This window comes from Jaculus jaculus, chromosome 19 (genome assembly GCF_020740685.1).
Source record: "Jaculus jaculus isolate mJacJac1 chromosome 19, mJacJac1.mat.Y.cur, whole genome shotgun sequence".
NCBI classification, from domain to species: Eukaryota; Metazoa; Chordata; class Mammalia; order Rodentia; family Dipodidae; genus Jaculus; species Jaculus jaculus.
This window is the reverse complement of record NC_059120.1, coordinates 21385801-21406813: the sequence shown is the minus strand read 5'-3', so window position 1 is coordinate 21406813 and position 21013 is coordinate 21385801. Positions and strand designations below refer to the sequence as shown.

The 21013-nt window shown below is 41.2% G+C and overlaps 1 protein-coding gene across 1 annotated transcript in view; it reads left to right on the top strand.

Moving 5' to 3' along the window:
- Dipk1a (divergent protein kinase domain 1A) overlaps positions 1–21013 on the top strand; it is a 108530-nt gene that overhangs the window by 53022 nt on the left and 34495 nt on the right. The window contains exon 2 of the mRNA XM_045138094.1: positions 16981–17115. Coding sequence (XP_044994029.1) covers positions 16981–17115 — 135 coding nt within the window. The remainder of the gene's footprint in view (positions 1–16980; positions 17116–21013) is intronic.

Genomic DNA, 21013 nt, shown 5'->3' with positions numbered 1-21013 from the left:
CCCACCCACTTAGACAACCCCTACTACCACTACCAACACAGCAGAAGTGCTGGGTACTCCTCATATAGTTGGGAAAGTAAGAGCCACAGAAATGCTCATAGTGTATAACCTGTAAACTCTGCTACTGAAATCAAGAAAATACAAATGGAAGTCTAAAAAATCATATTGTGCCTTATCTGTACATAGGAGTTGAGGAGAGAAAACTAAAGTTGACAAAGAGGCAAAGTTTGGTAAATAATGACACATTCACTGGATGAAGTGTTTTCCAACACTGAAAAATATTGGTATAAAAAGTAGGTTAGCAACATAGGATGTTTATAGTACAGAAAGAATACAAATTATATGTTCACTAATTACAGCTTTGTATAAAATGAACTTCATGTGGGAACTAGGAAAGAAAATAGAAAATGAAAACTGTTAGTGTAATGGAATTATAGACACATTTTAAACTTTACAATGCATAAAACTGGACAGACTTAAAGGGTTTCAGATTTTCAGTTAATTCGGATTATTATTGTCCTAGGAGTTTTGCAGAAAAAAAAGGAAGAATTCTGCCATCTGAGCTCCTTTTTTCTTTCATTGGCCTAAATAATTATGCCCTAGGAAAAAAGGAAACTTGTATTTTCTTAGGGTTATAAAAATGAACATTCTTAGAGCATTTGATACTAGAATGGACTCCTGGGGAAACCGCAGACTCCATTCTCAGAAGGCATTAAGAAAAATACTCTCATTCCTTCCATCCCCCACTCCTCAGGCCCTGACCGACAGGCCCTGACAACCATTGAACTACTTTCTGTCTCCATGGATTCTAGACATTTCGTATAAATGGAGATCACACAATATGTGGTCTTTCACATCTGGTTTCTTTCACTTAATATAATGCTTTCAAGGTTCACCCATGTTGTAGTATGTGTCAGTACCTTTTTTTTCCTTTTTTATTTTTTTAAGATTTATTTTTATTATTTATTTATTAGAAACAGAGAGAAGGGGGAAGTGAGAATGGGCATGCTAGAGCCTCTAGCCATTGCAAATGAACTGTAGACGCATGTGCCACCATGTGCATCTGACTTACCTGGGACCTGGAGAGTCAAACCTGGATCCTTAGGCTTCGCAGGCAAGCGCCTTAATTGCTAAGCCATTTCTCCAGACCTTTTCTTCCCTTCTTTGAAACAGGTCTCATGTATCCCAGACTGGCTTCAAAGTTGTTATGTAGCCTAGGATAACCTTGAACTTTGGCTTCTGCTGCCTCCACCTCATGGGTGCTGGGATTCCAGACTTGTACCACCATAACCAGTTTTATGAAGTGCTGGGAATCTAAGCCAGGATTTTGGGCATGCTAGGAAAGCAGTCTCCCAACTTTCCTACATCTCCAGTTCGGAAGATACATCTAAGGCTGGCCTCAAACTCATTGTCTTCCTGCTTGATCATCTTCAACATTTACCTACCAGTAAGCTCTACCACGACCAGCAACATTTGGAACAGGTCTGTTGCAGTCAAGTTCGAATTACTGGTAGAAATCACCCAACCAAGAACAGCTTGTGGGGAAAACAAAAGGTTTATTTTGGCTTACAGACTCGAGGGGAAAACCCATGATGGCTGGGAAAACTATGACATAAGCAGAGGGTGGACATCACCTGGCCAACGTAAGGTGGACAATAGCAACAGGAGAGTGTGCCAAACACTGGCATGGGGAAACTGGCTATAACACCCATAAGCCCACCCCCAACAATACACCATCTCCAGGAGGCTTTAATTTATGGTTGCCATCATCTGGGGAGACTAGTATTCAGAAAACTTAACTTTATGGGAGATACCTGAATCAAACTACCACAAGGTCCATATTTTGTTGTGGACATTTGCCTTCAGGTCTTTTGACTATACACCTAGGAATGGAATTGCCAGGTCATATGCTAAGTCTTTTAAAATTATTTTTTATTTTATTTTACTTAATTTTATTTATTTTTGGGTTTTTGAGATAGTCTTACTGTAGCCCAGGCTGACTTGGAATTCACTATGTAGTCTCAGGGTGGCCTCGAACTCACGGCGATCCTCCTACCTCTGCCTCCCAAGTGCTGGGATTAAAGGCGTGCGCCACCACACCCGTGCTTTTATTTATTTATATTCATAAGTACAGAGGGATGGAGAGAGAGAATTAGAGAATGGGCACGCCAGAGCCTCCCGCCACTGCAGATGAATTCCATACTCATGTACCAGTTTGTGCATCTGGCTTTACATGGGTACCGAGGAATCAAACCTGGGCTGTCAGGCTGTCAGGCTTTGCAGGCAAGCACCTTCAACCACTGAGCCATCTCTCCAGCCCATCTGCTAAGTCTTTGTTTAACCTTTGAGGGACTGCCAAGCTGTTTCAAAGCAGCTGCTTCATTCTTCATCCCCATTAGCAGTATATGAAAGTCCCAACATCTTTTGTCACTATTCCCACTTTCCAACACAGTGTGCTGTGTAGTAAACATTGAATAGATGCCAACCTTCTTTTTTTTAAAAAATATTTTGTTTATTTATTTATTTGAGAGTGACAGACACAGAGAGAAAGAAACAGATAGAGAGAGAGAGAAAGGGCACACCAGGGCCTCCAGCCATTGCAGATGAACTCCAGATGCATGTGCCCCCTTGTGCATCTGGCTTACATGGGTCTTAGGGAATCGAGCCTCGAACTGGGGTCCTTAGACTTCATAGGCAAGCACTTAACTGCTAAGCCATTTCTCCAGTCTCCAAACCTTCCTTCTGATGAGACAGAACTGAAGCCTTAAGAAAAATGAAGGTTTATTAGGCCGCCATCTATGAGGAATACCTTCTAAGACCTCCAGGTGATACCTGTATCAGTTCCTTTTTCATTTCTTTTGTTTGTTTGTTTGCATTTTGTTTTTTGAGGTAGGGTCTCACTCTGGCTCAGGCTAACCTGGAATTCACTCTGTAGTCTCAGGATGGCCTCAAACTCATGGGGATACTCCTACCTCTGCCTCCTGAGTGCTGGGATTAAAGGCATGAGCCACCATGCCTGCTCCTTTTTCTTTTTTAAAATTTTATTTATTTGCAAGCAGAAGGATGAGAGCAGATGGGTGCACCAGGGCCTCTTGCCTCTGCACATGAACTCCAGATGTACGTGCTGCTTTGTGCATCTAACTTTTGTGGGTACTGAGGAATTGAACCCAGGTCACCAGGCTTTGCAAGCAAGCACCTTTAACCACTGGGCCTTATCTCTAGCCCTCTATATCAGTTTCTTTACTCTTGCTGTGACCAGACAAATGAAAATTCATTTTGACACAGAAATCTGCATATGAATGTTGATAGCTGCTTTATATGCAATCCTCCAAAACTGGAATCAGCCCTGTGTCCTTGAGTATGCAAACTGTGGTACATACAGACTGGAATATTACTGAGCAATAAGATGGAAGGAACTGTTGAAACATGTACTCTTTTAGTCCTTTCCGGCTTCATTGCTAAATACCATGAGCTAGGTGCCTTCTAAGTGATATAAATTTTATTTCTCACAGTTCTGGAGGCACCTGCAGATGCTCTGGTGCAGGCTCACTTTTTGATTTGTACAATGGAATCTTCTACATGGTGAAAAGAAAAGGGAGGCTCTCTGGATTCTCTCTTTCTCTCTCTCTCTCTTTTTTTTTTTTTTTTTTTTTTTTTTAAATATTTTTTTAAATTTTTTTATTTTTTTGAGAGCGACAGACACAGAGAGACAGATAGAGGGAGAGAGAGAGAATGGGCGCGCCAGGGTTTCCAGCCTCTGCAAACGAACTCCAGACGCGTGTGCCCCCTTGTGCATCTGGCTAACGTGGGACCTGGGGAACCGAGCCTCGAACCAGGGTCCTTAGGCTTCACAGGCAAGCGCTTAACCGCTAAGCCATCTCTCCAGCCCTCTCTCTCTCTTTTTAATGAGAGAGAGCAAAGGATTGTCATGCCAGGGCCTCCAGCCATTGCACTTGAACTCCATATGCATGCATTACCTGGTGCATATGTGCTACCTTGTGCACTTATGTCACCTTGTGTGACTGGCGTATTGGGAACTGGGGCGTCAAACATGGGTTCTTAGGTTTTGCAGGCAAGTGCCTTAACCACAGAGCCATCTGGCCAGCCCTGGGTTCTCTCTCTTTTTAAAAAAATATATATTTTATTTATTTGAGAGAGAGGGGGAGAGAGAGAGAAAGATGGAGAGAATGGGTGCACCAGGGCCTCCAGCCACTGCACTTGAACTCCAGATGCATGTGCCCCCTTGTGCATCTGGCTTATGTGGGTCCTGGAGAATCAAACAGGGATCTTTTGGCTTTTCAGGCAAGTGCCTTAACCACTAAGCCATCTCTCCAGCCCTAGGTTCTCTTTTAAAAAAAAAAACAAAAAACTTTTATTTATTTATTTGAGAATAAAAAGGAGGCAGACAGAAAGAGAGTGAGTATGGGAACATCAGAATCGCCTGTCTTTGCAAATGAGCTCCAGACATATGTGCCACTTTGTACATCTGGCTTTGTGTGGGGACAGGGGAATCAAACTCAGGTCATCAGGCTTTGAATGCAAGCACCTTTACCACTGAGCTATCTCGCCAGCCCTAGGTTCTCTTATAAGGATGCATTAATCCTATTAAGGCGGGCTCCAACCTCATGGCCTGGTTGCTTTCTCCTAACTCTTCCTAAGACTATCACCTTGAGTATTTAGGTTGCAATATGAATTTGGGGGAAAGGGAGCACAAGCGCTCAAACCCCAGCATATAATAAATAAATCTCCAGAGTCATGCTGAGTGAAAAAAGGCAATCTCAAACATTTGCATACTGTATAAATCCATTTATATGACATCCTTGACATTATAGAGATGGAGGACTAATGAATGTTGCCAGAAATTGGGGAAGGGTATGGAGGTGAATGTGGGTGTAACAGGGCAACACCTTTGTAAGTGACACAACTGTTGTGTCTTGACTGTAGAAGTAAGTGAATATGACAACATGATACAATTTTATAAAACTAAATACAACCATGTCCATGCATATAAATAAAACTGAAAATCTGAATAAAGCCAATGGGTTTTACCAGTATAGTTTTGACAGGATTTTTCAGAGAGTTATTAGGGAAAAGTGAGTTGAGAGAGCTCTGTTATTTAACAAGTACATATGTTTCTACAGTGGAGTATGTGTGGTGTGGTACGTGATAGATGTGTGTAACAGGCACATGTATATACCCCATGCACATGTAGAAGTCAGAGGAGAACGTCGGGTGCCCTCTTCTATCATTCATCCACGTATTTCCATGAGACAGAGTCTTTCCCTCAACTCAGAGCTACAGGTCAGCAAGCTCCAGCTGTTCTGTCTCCACCCACCCCCAAGACTGGGGTTGCAGATGTGCATGACCACACCCAGCTTCTTATGTGGGCAGTCTCAGGCCCTTATGCTTAAGTGGCATGCTCTCTTACCTGCTGAGCAGTCTCTCCAATGCCCCAAATCTAATTTTAATTTATTAAATATTTTTATTTTTATTTCTTTATTTGACAGAGAAAGAGGCAGATAGAGAATGGGCGCTCAGGGCCTCCAGCCACTGCAAATGAACTCCAAATGTATGCGCCTCTTGTGCATCTGGCTTATGTGGGTCCTGGGGAGTTGAACCTGGGTCCTTTGGCTTTGCAGGCATATGCCTTATCTACTAAGCTATCCCTCCATCCTCCAAAATCTAATTTTATTTTATTTTATTATTATTATTATTTTTTTTTTTTTTTGGGTTTTTCGAGGTAGGGTCTCACTCTGGCCCAAACTGACCTGGAATTCACTATGGAGTCTCAGGGTGGCCTTGAACTCATGGTGATCCTCCTACTTCTGCCTCCCAAGTGCTGGGATTAAAGGCGTGCGCCACCACGCCCAGCGAAAATCTAATTTTAAATAAAAAATAATTCATTCAATTTTTTTCACTTTTTATTTTATTTATTTTTTTGGCTTTTCGAGGTACGATCTTATTCTAACCTAGGGCCGACCTGGAATTAACTGTGTAGTCTCAGGGTTGCCTAAAGCTCATGGCAATCCTCCTACCTCTGCCTCCCAAGTGCCAGGATTAAAAAGACATGCACCATCACACCCAGCTTTGTTTTTTTTTTTTTGTTTGTTTTTTAATTTTTTTTTGTTTATTTTCATTTATTTGAAAGTGACAGAGAAACAAAGAGGCAGAGAGAGAGAGAGAGAGAGAGAGAATGGGCGCGCCAGGGCTTCCAGCCACTGCAAACGAACTCCAGACGCGTGCGCCCCCTTGTGCATCTGGCTAACGTGGGTCCTGGGGAATAGAGCCTCGAACCGGGGTCCTTAGGCTTCACAGGCAAGCGCTTAACCGCTAAGCCACCTCTCCAGCCCCCTAGCTTTGTTTTTAAATATTATAACAGGCTATACTCTTTTATCTCCTTGCTCCTGCTCCTGTTATCCTGGGGGACCTCTTCAGTGGGGTTATGGTATTCACTGTGGGGGTCATAGAGGCCTCAGTCCCTGTGGGGTAGCAGGGGTAGGGTGGGGGAAACTGTGCCTCAGGATATTCCTACCGCTCTGTGGCTCTTACAATCTTTTTCCCCCTCTTCCACAATGTTCTCTGAATCATGACAGGCCTGTTGACAGTCTGATTTAGTATTGAGTTCTCTGTAGCCTCTGGATTTCTGCTTTGATAGGTTTTTATTGATCACTGTGTCTGTTGCCATCACCCTGGACCTAGTAGTCAAGCTAGCAGTAAGAGCAGTATTCATGTTGCCTAGTTCAATTTTTTAAGAAGTGTTTATCTTTTAGTATAATCATCTAACAATGTTTTATTTTTACCTTTTTTGTTTTATACATGTGTGTCTGTGGTGTGCATGTGTGTATGCACATGTAGAAGCAAGAGAGGAATTTTGAATATCTTCCTCTATCACTCTTCCACTTTATTTCCTTGAGATGGTGTCTATCATTGAACCTGGAGCTGCCAGTTTTTTGGTCCCAGTGGCTGACCAGGGAGCCTCTTGGTCATCCTTTCTCATCCTCACTCAACACTGGGGTTACCAACATAAGTGCCCATGCCTGGCATTTTACTTGGGTGCTGGAGATGGGACTCAGATCCTCATACTTGCACAGCAAGAGCTCTTACCTGCTGAGCCATGTCTTCAGCACCAACAGTGACTTGTTCATAAATAAAATCTTGAAATAACTCTGAGAGATGGCCTCTATTCTTGGCACTATTGCCAGGAAAGTAGTTGTTTAGTGCAATCTCATTCTGGTTAACTAGGCAGGTGTTCGCTCACTGGTTTTTATTATTTATTTAGCTTTTGTATATAGTCATTTTCCCTTAAACCTGGGGAGGGTTTTTTATTTTTTATTTTTTTCAAGATAGGGTCTTTCTCTAGCTCTGGCTGACCTGGAATTTACTATGTAGTCTCAGGGTAGCCTTGAACTCAGTGATCCTCCTATCTCAGCCCCCCTTTCCCCCACCACCCAGAACTGGGATTAAAGGCATGCACCACCACACCTGGCTTTTATTTAGTTATTTACTTGTTTTGTGTTTTTGAGGCATAGTCTTACTCTAGCTACAGGCTGACCTGGAACTCACTGTATTTGAGGCTGGCCTGGAATTCATGGTAGTCATACTACCTCAGCCTCCCAAGTGCTGGGATTAAAGGTGGTTGTTTACAGGCTTAATGCCACAGATTCTGATTCAGCAGATCTGGGAGTGAATCATAATGTTGTACTTAAAGATTCTAATTCCAGGGATCAGTCAATCCATTGAACTCTAATTCTGATCAATAATCATGAAATGAGTCATAATCATTATGGTGAGCAAATAACCTTTTAAATTCATTGGTGGCATAGAGGATTTATGGTTAGGCAGGAATTTTAAGAGTGAAGTACTGATAACATTTTCTAAACACCCACATGTTGAATAAGAATGCTTGACCAAATTCAGTGTGTACTTGCCCAGAATTAACAAGAACTTTGAAGAGAAAGGAGCTTGACTGTGGTTATTATTTATGTTGAAGGAGCCTTGCCCCATCTTTTAAATATTTGGCCTGCCTGAGCCCTCATGATTTATTTGGCACAAAGAGGGCAAAGACTTTAGTTACTTAGAATGTATAAAGCGATACTCTAAGGCTGGAGAGATGGATTAGCAGTTAAAGCACTTGCCTGTGAAGCCTCCCCAGAGCCCACGTAAGCCTGATGCACAGGGCGGCGCATGCCTCTTGAGTTCGTTTGCAATGGCTGGAAGCCCTGATGCTCCCATTCTCTCTGTTCTAATCTGCTAGTTAGCTTTGAAATTAATATTTAAAATTTTTTTTTTCTAGGTGGAGGCTCACTCTAGCCAAGGCTGACCTAGAATTCGCTATGTAATCTCAGGATGGCCTCGAACTCATAGTGATTTGCCTACCTCTGCCTCCCGAGTGCTAGGATTAAAGGTGTGCACCACCACGCCCAGCAATATTGTTTTAATATTGAGCTGTAAATGTCATGTTATTGTTCATACATTAATGGGGAGAAAAAGTTTGAAAAGTAGATAGTTGAAGAGAAATTCATATTTAAAATAGTGTTGGGCTGGGAGATGGCTCAGTAATTAAAGGTGATTGTTTGCAAAGTCTACTGGCCTGGATTCAGTTCACAAAAAGCCTGGTACAAAAAAGTAGCACAAACATAGGGTGTTTGCAGCAGCAAGAGATTAGTGTACATGCCTCCCCCATACACACACACACAGTGTCAAAGGACTGGGGATTAGCCAGTGGTATAGTGCTTGCCTAGCAGGTCCTGAGTGCAGTCCTAGAACTGCAAAATAAATAGATATTTAAGATAGATAAATAATAAGTTAGCTTGATATAATTCTAAAACTCCATTGGTATCTTTTATCTATTAGATATATGTAATAAGAGATTTGTAGTATTTCAGACATAATTTATAAGATATCCCACTACCTTAAGCATTATAGATAATCCTGTCAATATATATTCATGCAGACTTTTGGGAGTTACTTCCCAGCATTTTCTCTGAGGGCAGAGTGAAGCCTACTATTTCTTAATCCCTTATGTTGTGGTAAGTGAGGTGACTACCACATGTGGAAGGTGCCTTGGCTCCTCGTTGTCTTGGTGCATCTTCAGTAGAAACCATCTTTCTTCAGTATAAACTGCTCTGATCAAAACAGCTGTCATTTGTCTCTGAAGCATCTCCTTTAAGTTTCATGAGTGAAATAAAGCAATTTTAGAATAACACCTGTCTGAGAAATTCTAAAATTAGAATTGCCTAACTTGAAATATTTTCAAAATAGATTTTATCATACCAGTGATTTTTTTTAAGACTGTTCTAAAATCTGCTGCAACTATTACCATGTTTTTTTTATAAAACTTAAACAGTAATTGAAGGAGATGAGGTTCACTCCAAGAAAAATGCTTGCAGTGTCCTTGTGTACAAGGCTTCATTTCCCACACCACAGACCCACATAATATGAAGGCCCAACTTAGATTCACCTGAGTTTTAAGTATTCTAGATCAAGCCCAAAGAATTCGGCCTTGATAAACTTTTAGATATCCGAAGTTGGTTAAGGTCATTCTTTCTGTGAGGGCACTTTACAATTTGACTAGTTCTCTTGCCTTCTTTGAGATAAATTTCCGGATATATCCCTGACGTAATCTACATTTTAGAAGTCCCAAGGAAGTCATTTACCAGGTCTACTTATTGCCTGACTTGCCTAGGTGTTCCTGGACTTTTGCCAGGTCTTGTGCTAAAAATTCAGAGAGTACATTTTTAAATTTGCCACTATAGAATTACCCATGTAACTGGATGCTGGGGAAGGTAAAGTCAGTACAGTTGAAGAAACAGTGAAGGTTAATTTTTACAAGCTTTTTGGAAAGCAGTATAATAGTATGTTATCTTAAACCACTTAAAAGTGCATACCCTTTAACCTAGAAATGTCACTATCTGAAATCTCTTCTGAAGAAATAATCAAATACTTGGGCAAATATTTATGTACTTAATACAGTAGGCAGTGGAGTAGAGTGATTACAAGCTCTGAAGCCAGGTGGCCTCAATTCAAATCCTAGTTCTCCTGCTTATGAATAGTATTCCTTTACTTAACCCTTGTGTTTATCTCAGTTTCTACCTCATAGAATTTTTGTAGGAGGATAATGGTTCCTTCAGGTACACTTAACACAGTGGTGTAGCAGTGTCTGAAGTGGAAGAGGGCCAGTCCAACTGTTTGTTACTACTTTTTGAGCCAAATAGTAGGTACATGGGTATTTGCCTTATAATTATCATTTAAACTATATTTATATACTTTAAACAACAAAAAAAAGTGTAAATTATATTTGGGGACATGGTAATTTGGACTAGGTTTTTGCCAACAAGATTACTCTTTTTAAAGTATTTATTTTACTTATTTATTTGAGAGAGAAAGAGACATATATAGAGAGAATGGTCTATGGCCAACCACCTTGGATGTATCCAATCTCATCTAATCTCAGAAGCTAAGCAGGGTCTGGCCTGGTTAGTACTTGGATGGGAGAGAATGGGCACATCCAGGCCTCTAGCCACTGCAAAGGAACTCTAGTTGCGTGCACCACCTTGTGTATCTGGCTTTACATGGATCCTAGGGACTTGAATCTGGGTCCTTTGACTTTATAGGCAAGCATCTTAACCACTAAGCCATCTGTCCAGCCCAACAAAGTTACTCTTGAATATTCAGTAAAAGTCAGGTAGCTACAGTGTTATCTGTTTCACAATAGGTGAAAAACATGTTTATGGATTGTGTTAAATGTCAGACAGTTGAAAAGCTTGAATAAAAGAGGCAAATATGTTTCTGAGCTTTTCTTTCTTTCTCTCTTTTTATTTTTTGAGGTAGGGTTGGTCTCACTCTAGCCCAGGCTGACCTGAAATTCAGTATGTAGTCTCAGGGTGGCCTCAAACTCAAGGCGATTCTTCTACCTATGCTTCTTGAGTGCTGGGACTAAAGGCATGCGCCACCATGCCCCGCTTTTAAGCTTTTCTTATGAAATGATTGTATTTGAGCTTTTGCAGGTTACAGCCTTATCAAACTGCTATGCTGTTTGAGTCTATTTGAGTTCACTAACTGTGTTAAGCAAAGTACTTGAAAAAAATACAGATACCTACATTTTGGGGTGTGTGTAGTACATGTGGTTTGTGTGTATATGTGATGGGGTATGCATATTGGGGTGCAGATGTGTGTGCCCTGTGTGTGTGTATGCAGAACCTAGAGGAGGGTGTCAGGTGTTCTCCGTTGCTCTTCTGCTTTATTCCATTAGACCAGCTGACCAGGAAGCCCCAGTGATCCTTCTGTCCCTGCCTCCCTCAGCTCCAGGGTTACAGATGTGTATTAGCCATCCATAGATTTTACATGGGTGGTGGGGGATCAAACTTAATCCTCATGCTTGTACAGCAAGCACTGTTTTCCATTGAGCCATCTCCCTAGCCCCAAGATAAATATTTTTTTCTCAATTCTCAAGACAATATTTATATGTGGGTATTTAGGGAAAGTAAATGGGACTTTGTGCTTTACGTGTTTATGAGAGATGTTGAATATAAAATAATAGATGAGGCTGGGGAAATTGACCCAAAGTGTAAGTGCACTTGCTGCACAGGCATGAGGACCTGAGTTCAATCCCCAGGCCTCATGTGAGAAGCCGGGCATGGCCCCATGTACCTGTCACCCCAGTGCTGAGGATGTGCTCCCTGGTCAGCCAGTCTAACCAAAAAAAATGGGGAGTCCAAGTTCAGTGAGACTCTGTAGGAGGGAATTAAGGCAGAATAGTGATGGAGGAGGACACACGAAATTCTCTGGCCTTTGTACACATGTGTCTGCACATACATGCATATACCACATGCATGCACCCCGCATACCAAGAAAATAGGTAATATAAGTAGTTTAATATTGCTGAATTTTAGAGTGTTATCTGTTTCATCTTGCTTTTTTCTTCTTGCAAATTCATGAAGCATTCCATAAAAAAAGACAGTGTCGGGCTGGAGAGATGGCTCAGTGGTTAAGCGCTTGCCTGTGAAGCCTAAGGACCCCGGTTCGAGGCTCAATTACCCAGGACCCATGTTAGCCAGATGCACAAGGGGGTGCACACATCTGGAGTTCGTTTACAGTGGCAGGAAGCCCTGGCACGCCCATTCTCTCTCTCACTCTATCTGCCTCTCTCTCTCTCACTTTCAAATAAATAAATAAAAATGAACAAAAAATTTTTTAAAAAAGACAGTGTCATACAAATTTGACATCTTGCTCCGGGTGACACTGTGACGCAGGGCTGTAACACATGTGGCATTTGTAACTTGCCACATCCACAAGATTTCAGTAGTAAACCCCAGCTGTGGGACTGGAAAGGTAGCCAGGTATTGCCAAATGCCCGCCCCCACCCCCATGGGCAAAATTGACTCCAGTTGAGAATAACTGCCCTGGTGTGTTTACTAAAATTATTGTACTTGATGGGAGCCTACTTTGGAATACTCCAATATTTCATTTGTAGCTAGGCACAAAATCAGCACAATAAAAAAGCTGCTCGGTAGTCATTTTGGATAGTTCAGCATAAACAAAAATGTCAAACTACATGTCTTGATCAAAAACTAGATTGTCTGGGTAATTTGGTATAAAACAGACCAGTAGAAACATTGTAGCAAGGGCCACATGGGAGAAATGGAATTAGTTAATAGTTGAGTAATTTATGGCTGTTTCTTTCTTCGGTCATTATTTTAAAATGTAGGGCTGCAGAATCTGCAGATATTAAAGGATACATAAAGGTCTTTATACTGCTTTGTGCTGCCCTGAAGGCATAACAGTTTTCCATGGAATGCTGGGAGAAAAACATATTTCACATCTTTTGTCATCCAGTCTACCCCAGGAGATGCCTTACACCCTGCTGGGGACATCATTAATCTAACTTCCTCTACACTTTTGGCATTCTGCATCATGATGAGTGCTCGTGAAGCACGTCAGCTCACAGGGTGTACCACTGCTTGAACATGCCAGCTGATGCAGGATAATGGAGCTTGTTGAGAGAGAAGAGCAAAACACTTCAATACTGCCTCCAAACCATTTCCAAACCTAAAAATTAAATCTGTCAGGCTAGGGCGGAGATGGTTCAGTGGTTAAAGGCACTGGTTTGCAACGCCTGCTAGACTGGTACCCACATAAAGCCAGGTGCACAAAGTTGTGTGTTTCTGAAGTTGGTTTGCAGCAGCAAGAGGCCCTGGCACACCCATTCTCTCACCCCTCCTCAAATAAATAAATCAAAGTATAAAATAAATCTTTAAAAATTATAACTACAGGGCTGGAGAGATGGCTTAGTGGTTAAGCACTTCCCTATGAAGCCTAAGGACCCTGGTTTGAGCTCTATTACCCAGGACCCACGTTAGCCAGATGCATAAGGGGGTGCATGCATCTGGAGTTCGTTTGCAGTGGCTGGAGGCCGTAGCATGCCCATTCTCTCTCTGTCTGTCTCTCACTCTCTCTGCCTCTTTCTCTGTCTGCCTGTCGCTCTCAAAAAAATAAATAAAAATAAATAGAAAAATTATAACTATAAAAACCAGGTGTGGTGGTACATGCCTTTAATCCCAACACTTGGGAGGCAGAGGTAGGAGGATCGCTGTAAGTTAGAAGCCACCATGAGACAGTGAATTCCAGGTCAGCCTGGGCTAGAGTGAGACCCTACTTCAAAAAACCAAAAAATAAAAAAATAAAAAAAGATGATAACTATAGCCAGGTGTGGTGGCACATGCCTTTAATTCCAGCACTCAGGAGGTTGAGGTAGTAGGATTACTGAGTTCAAGGCCAGACTGAGACTACATAGTGAGTTCCAGGTCAGTCTGGGCTAGTGTGAGACCCTACCTTAAAAATATATATATATATATCGTGTGTGAGTGTAGAGTATAGTATTGTGTGGTATGATAAATGTGTGTGTGAGCACAGATACATGCATTCCATGCATGTATGTGTGGGTGCAAAGGAGAATGTAGAGTGTCCTCTTTTCACTCATCTGTGTATTTCCAACCTGCAGTGAGTCTCTGATCTCTGTCTCCACCCTCCCACATCTCCCCAGGGACTGGGTTACAGAAAAATGCATGGCTATGCCTAGGATTTTTTTTTTTTTTTTCAGTTTTTTTTGAGGTAGGGTCTCACTGTGATCCAGGCTGACCTGGAATTCACTACATAGTCTCAGGGTGGCCCCAAACTCACCGCAATCCTCCTACCTCTGCCTTCCAAGTGCTGACATTAAAGGTGTGCGCCACCATGTCTGGCAGATCTTTTTTTTTTTTTTTTTTTAACATGGGTTCTGGGTTGGTGAACTTGGTGCTCTTCAACCTGAGAGGCCCCCAAGCAGCAAGCTCTCTTTACCGTTGAGCCATCTTCTCAGCCCATTTATCTTAGTTTTTTGTTGATTGTTGTTGTTTTGTTTTGTCTGCACCCACCACCCCTCTTTCATTTGAACCAGAACTCCGAAAACATTTTACAGGTTACTATTTTCTGTGTTTCTTGTTTTGCAATTTTAAATTGTCCCTTCTTTCTCTTTACCCCTGATAATTTAATTGTTGAAGAAATGGAATTGTTTATATTGTGGTTTTTGTCCCACAGCCTGGACTTTGCCTCATTTAGTGTCGCTTCAAAGACGCCTGTGTTCCACAGCGTCTCCACGAGTTCCTGTGAGCTGGTAGTTGTAGTTTAAGGCTCGATCAGATCCAGATCCGGTTTGCTTTTTGGCAAGCCAGCAAGAAGGCTATCACCAACCACAGCTTCGTTGGTCTCTTGCTCAGTGACTTGCAAATTGATTTAGCTAGTGTTCTTTGAGTGCTAACCATGTGCTCAGTAATGTGCTTATGCTGTTGTATCTGATTTGTACCTCATAATACTAGTGCATGTCAATTTATATCTGATGATAAAGCCAAGTTAGGGCCAAGTAATCACAAAAGTGTTTAAAACAACCCCCTACCATATATTCCTTTGCCACTTATGTAATTTAATGTGAAGCTTCTTGTTTTAAATATATACTTATTTTTATTATTTTTGCACATCTGTGTGTGGTGTGCATGCATGCATGTGAATGGGTATGTGTGAATACCAAAGGTTGAGGCTGGGCCACTCCTGGCTTTTCCGTGGGTGCTGGGGGTCCAAACTCAGGTCCTCATGTTTTGGGGGGAAAATTTTTATTGCCTGAGCCATCTCCCTGGCCCTGTGGGGCTTCTTTTGATGAATTCACTTAGAATTATGCAAAAACCTTTCACATGAAAGGCCTTTTAAAATTTCAATTTTAAAAAAGCCCAAAGACCTATCATGTAACTGTGAATTCATTGCACATAAGCTTTTGGTATTGGTATTCACCATCTGTTAACCTTGCAGTGACAAATATCTAAACCGCAAACAAGGCGAGCAGAACCCAGCATTTCCCGTTTGCCTTGGCACTCATTGTCTTCCGCAGGTGCGCCCATGGCTCTTCCATCTCCTGCTTTCCCCGCATGCTGCACTGCTCACAGTGTCCTACTGTTTCCCAGGGTGAGAAACTGGCTCCTGGCTACAAAGCAAAACTAGCTTTTCATTGTTTGTTTACATATCTTTAATTCATTTCTGCTCAGTTTTCTCTCTAAGCCTCTGCTCTACTGCTTATGTAATCAGACCATCAGAACCCTAGACCTAAAAAGTAAATGTCATATTATGTTGACCAACTGTCAGAGTTGAAGATTAAACTGCTTGATATGTGGTTGAGGAACAAAAGCACAATTTGTAATTAGATATCAGAGCACTGGAAGCAAGACAATGCTAAGAGGATCCTATTGTGTGGCTTTACTGGTTGACATGCAGTGAATAATTTGTTCTTTTTGTAAAGCTTACCAGATTATTTATTTATTTATTATTTTGGTCTTTCTGAGGCAGGGTCTCACTGTAGCCCAGTCTGACCTGGAATTCAGATTACTTATTTGTGTGTGATATAGTTATGTCAGAGTCTCTTGCCTCTGCAGTCAATGCTTGTGTAGCTTTATGTGACTGTGGAATTGAACCTGGGCTGGTAGACTTTACAAGTGAGTATGGTTGAGTCATCTCCCAAGCGTCACTCCCCCCCCCATTTTGTTTAAGAGACACAGAGTCTCATGTAGTTTAGGCTAACCTTGACCTTGCTATGTAACAGAATTTCCTTTAAACCTCTGATCCTCCTGCCTTTACCTCCTGAGTGCTAGGATTACAGGTGCTCACCAACATAAACCAACTATTTATTCTTTTTAAAAATTTTCCTTATTTATGTGGGGGGAAGGGCAGGGTCTCTTGCTGCTGCAAACAAATACCTATCTGGTTTTATGTGTGTGGCTATGGGGATTTGAACCTGAGCTGGTAGGCTTTGCAAGCGAGTACCTTATCCCCTGAACCCTCTCCCTAGCCCCTCATTTTTTCCTAATAAATTTTTATTCCTTCTTCAGCCATTTCTCTTTTCATATTTTGTAACATTTAACATTCAGTTTTCAGATTTTTATCAGGTGAAGTATTTCATTGGTTGAATATAACAGGGAGGTAGGAATGACTTAGGAGTTTCATTTCTTATTCTGTTTGTTACCATGAGATAAGAGACAACCAGATTTTCTCTTTTTGTTTCTTTACAAAATATTTTATCATTATTATGGCCTTTAAAATTCTTATCTGAGGCTTTCTTTTGTAATCTCCAGCAAATGGGAATTATATCTCTCTACCTGGTTTTACACTGTAGCACAGTGCACGTGTTTGTATTGAGTAAGTAGCTTTGATGGTGGTGGTATTTGAAAGGTTGTACACCTTAAAGGATATTTTGTTCCCCTTTTCCTTGGCAGGAGCAGGGAGCTTCCTTTTCTAAGACCAGTGTTGTCAGGACTCTGTGAAAGTGCATTTTGTTCTAGAATTGCTAAATGAAAGCTTAGGGTATAGACAGCCTTACTCCAAGAAAGGGGAACTCTAGCAATGAGACAGAGAATGCTAACTTGGGGCTGAATGAATGATGGTTATGTGTTCTTTTACCTGCAGGCTCGGTTCTCATACATGCGGATGAAATATCTTTTCTTTTCCTGGTTGGCAGTTTTTGTTGGAAGCTGGATTATATATGTGCAATACTCGACCTATACAGAACTATGCAGAGGAAAGGACTGTAAGAAAATCATAGTAAGTATTTTTAATTTTCAAGGTTTTTGTAAAACTTCTTATAAGTACTAACAAGGTTTTTCAACAATAAAAGCAAATTTGACATTACATTTGGGATAAATCCTTAACTTAAAAAAATTTATTTATTTGGGCTGGGGAAATGGCTTAGCGGTTAAGGCACTTGCCTGCAAAACTTTAGGACCCATGTTTGGCTCTTCAGATCCCACGTAAGCCAGACACAAAAAGGTTAGATAAGGTCAAGGTCACACATGCCCATTAGGTGGCACAAGCATCTGGAGTTCGATTACAGTGGCTGAGGCCCTGGGCATACCAATCTCTCTCTCTTTTTCTAAAATTAAAAAAAAAAAATGTCCTAAAAACCACTCCACTGTAGTGTCCTAAAATATAGTCTTATGGGACTAGGTTAAAACAAAAAATCTTGGGGCTGGAGAGATGGCTTAATGGTGAAGGCACTTGCCTGCAAAGCCAAAGGACCCAGCTTCAGTTCCCTAGCACCCACATAAAGCTGGATGCACAAGGTGGTGCATGCATCCAGAGTTCATTTGCAGTGGCTAGAGGCCCTGGCATGCCAATTCTCTCTCTCTAAATTAATTAATCAATTAAAATCTTGTGCAAATGTTATTAAAAGTATGTCAACTTTGGGCTGAGACAGTGAAGGGCTAAACCCTTGCAGGTGAACTTGAAAGGGTTTCAGAATGGCGTGGTTGGCCTTTGTAACCTCCTTTGCCCTGGGAAAATTTGCTAAATCTGGGTAGGGGTAGGGATCTGAGAAATAGAACCACAGTTGTGTGCTAAGGACCTATCAAGCACATATGTGATGACATATGCCATACAGCCTAGGTGTGTAGCAATCTATCCCATCTAGGTTTGTGTAAGTGATTTTATGATGTTAGCATAGCTGTGTAGTTGCCTAATGACATATTTCTCAAAAATATCCCAGCTACTATCTATGACAGTATATATAACAAGAGAAAGAGAGTTGCCCTTGGGGACGAAAAACCAGAAGAGCCTTTTTTTTGTTTGTTTGTTTTGGTTTTGGTTCTTGGTTTTTCAAGGTAGGGTTTCACTCTAGCTCAGGCTGACCTGGAATTCACTCTGTATTCTCAGAGTGGCCTCGAACTCATGGCGATCCTCCTACCTCTGCCTCCCGAGTGCTGGGATTAAAGGTGTTCGCCACCATGCCCGGCCAGAAGAGCCTTTTATAAAATTAGGGACACCCCATGTATACAACCAGCTATTACATTAGGGTACATTGGGTGTGATGGTGCATGCCTGTACTCCTGGCCTTCAGAAGGATGAGGCAGGAAGATGGAAAGTTTGAAGCCAAGCCAGGCGGCTGGAACACACCTTTAATCTCAGCACATTGGAGGCAGAGGTAGGAGTTCAAGGCCACCCTAAGACTTTATAGTGAATTCTAGGTCAGCCTGGGCTAGGGCAAGACCCTACCTCAAAAAACAAAATTAAAAAAAAAAAAAAGAAAGAAATTTGAAGTCAGCCTAGACTGTGTAATAAGACTGTCAGGGCAGTCGGGCCTTGGTGTTTGAGCATGCTGCCCGTCCGCCTCCTCGGGTCTGCTCTCGGGTCATTTCCTTCTCTGGAGTTTGGGGACTTTGGGTCGCAGACTCTGGCCTGTGCCACGGTGCTTTGGGGCTCAGAGGAGGGTGCCCAGGAAGCCAGGAATGATGTAGCTGTGGGACTTCACCTGGCAAGAGTGGCAGGATCTGGATGTTGTTCAGCGAAACCTCTACAGACATGTGATGCTGGAGAACTATACCAGCCTGATGTTCTTGGGGAACTGTTTGGCCAAACCAAATTTGATCTTCAAGTTGGAGCATGGACTTGCACCATGGAGTGTAAAAGAAGACTCAATTCAGAGTTTTCCAGTACAGACCTGTCACTGACCTTGCTAATGGGTTCATCCATCAAGACATACACCACAAATTTCAACAGTGAGCAAAGAATGACTATATCCAGCTATAGATGAAACACCATTACTTAATAAAACAACCACTTGGGAGAAAGAATATAGGTGTTCTGCAATTTGTTGTTTTTCAAGTATTTTTTCAATGTTAATAACTTTCTTTTCACTTTATTCCATATTGTAATGCTTTTTGTGTTTGCATTTTAACCCTCTTTATTTTAGTTACTATTACTTTGCTCTAGTATTTTCTTGTGGTATGTTTTTGTTCTTCATTATATAGCCTTTTATTTTTCATTTCCATCCTCATTCTCTCTTTCTTCTTTATCCAGGGTAACAATGCTTGTAAACAATGTTCATCTGCTATTATCACTAGATACCAGTAATTGAAAAATATAAGATAATCATGTCCATATTTCTTATTGAAGCAAATATTGTCTGGGAAGATCACTCAGGAGGTTAATGTGCTTTTTTCATAATCAAGAGTTAAGATCCTCAGAATCAACCAGAACACTGAAAATTCCTCAAATCACATAAGTCTAAATCATGGCATACAAAGTAGTTTACAACAGGAGACACTGCCAAACAAGGATAAAGGCAATGACTGACACCAAAGTTTGACGTATTATCAGAAAACATGCATTTAGTACCATACCTTTTCAAACTTACAAAACCTGTAAGAACATATAAACATATAATAAACAACAAAACCTATCATGAATATTATCCATGGAGAAAGGTGGTAGTGGAGAGACCAGAAACAAAGAAGAAAAAGTAAAACACGTCCTGTAATTGTAGTAAACTTCTTCACTAATCTTGGTAAAAAACCAAACATCTGTATAAATCCATTAAAGATGTGGTAAAATGCTATGTAAATACTTTGGCAAGGAACTGCAAGTGAAATAAAAAAAGGGAAACTTTTTTCATACTCACTAGGTTACTTCACTGAAAATTAAATTCTTTTCTTCAATTTTTTTCTTTTAATTTTGGAGGAAGAAAGACAGATGGAGAAAAAAATTGGTACACCAGGACCTCAGCCAATGCAATCAAACTCCAGATGCTTTTGCCACATGGTGGACATTTGTGGCCTTGTGCATGCCTCACCTTTGTGCATATGGCTTATGTGGGATGTGGGTAGTTGAACATGAGTCCTTAGGCTTCACAGGCAAGTGTCTTAACCATTAAGACATCTCTCCATCCTGAATATTATATTCTTGAATAGACCTAATATAAGATAGGATTGCTGTTGTCAGAAAAGTTAGACCAGAACTTATTGAGGAGGCAATAAAAGCAAGCAGACAACAACAAATGTATAGTCACTTAAAGATCTTTAATATATTGTGTGAATATTGGAAAACATTTGCTGAATATGTACTTTGTTGTATAAGACAATGCTTCAAGTCAAGCAACCAACCATAGAGTATAATGAAGTCAGTTGAATTGTAGTATTAATATAATTAATATACTATTGTGAGCTGTATGTTCTTACAATATAATACCTTTCCAAATAGTTAAAAAAAAAAAAAAAAAGACTGTCAGGAGAGAGGAGGAAGGGGAGAAGAGGTAAAGAACCAGAAAGATAAGATGGATGTACCTCAGCAGGTAGGATCTTACTTGAGGCCAGGCTGACCTGTAACTCACTATGTAGTCTCAGGGTGGCCTCAAACTCACAGTGATCCTCCTACCTCTGCCTCCCAAGTGCTGGGATTAAAGGCGTGCACCACCACGCCCAGTTTACAGTGGTTTTCTTTATTTCCTTTCCTTTGCTTTCTTTTTTTTCTTTCTTGAGACATCTCTCATCTAAAGTCCTGGCTAGCCCACTGTGTATTCCAGATTAGCTTCAAACTTGACAATCTTCCTGCCTCAGCCTACTGAGTGCTTGAATTACAGGCATAGACCACCACACTGGGCTCAGTAATGGGCTTTTGAGACTCTGCGAAGGACATGGAGCATAGTAGTATACTCAGAAAGCCAAGGCTA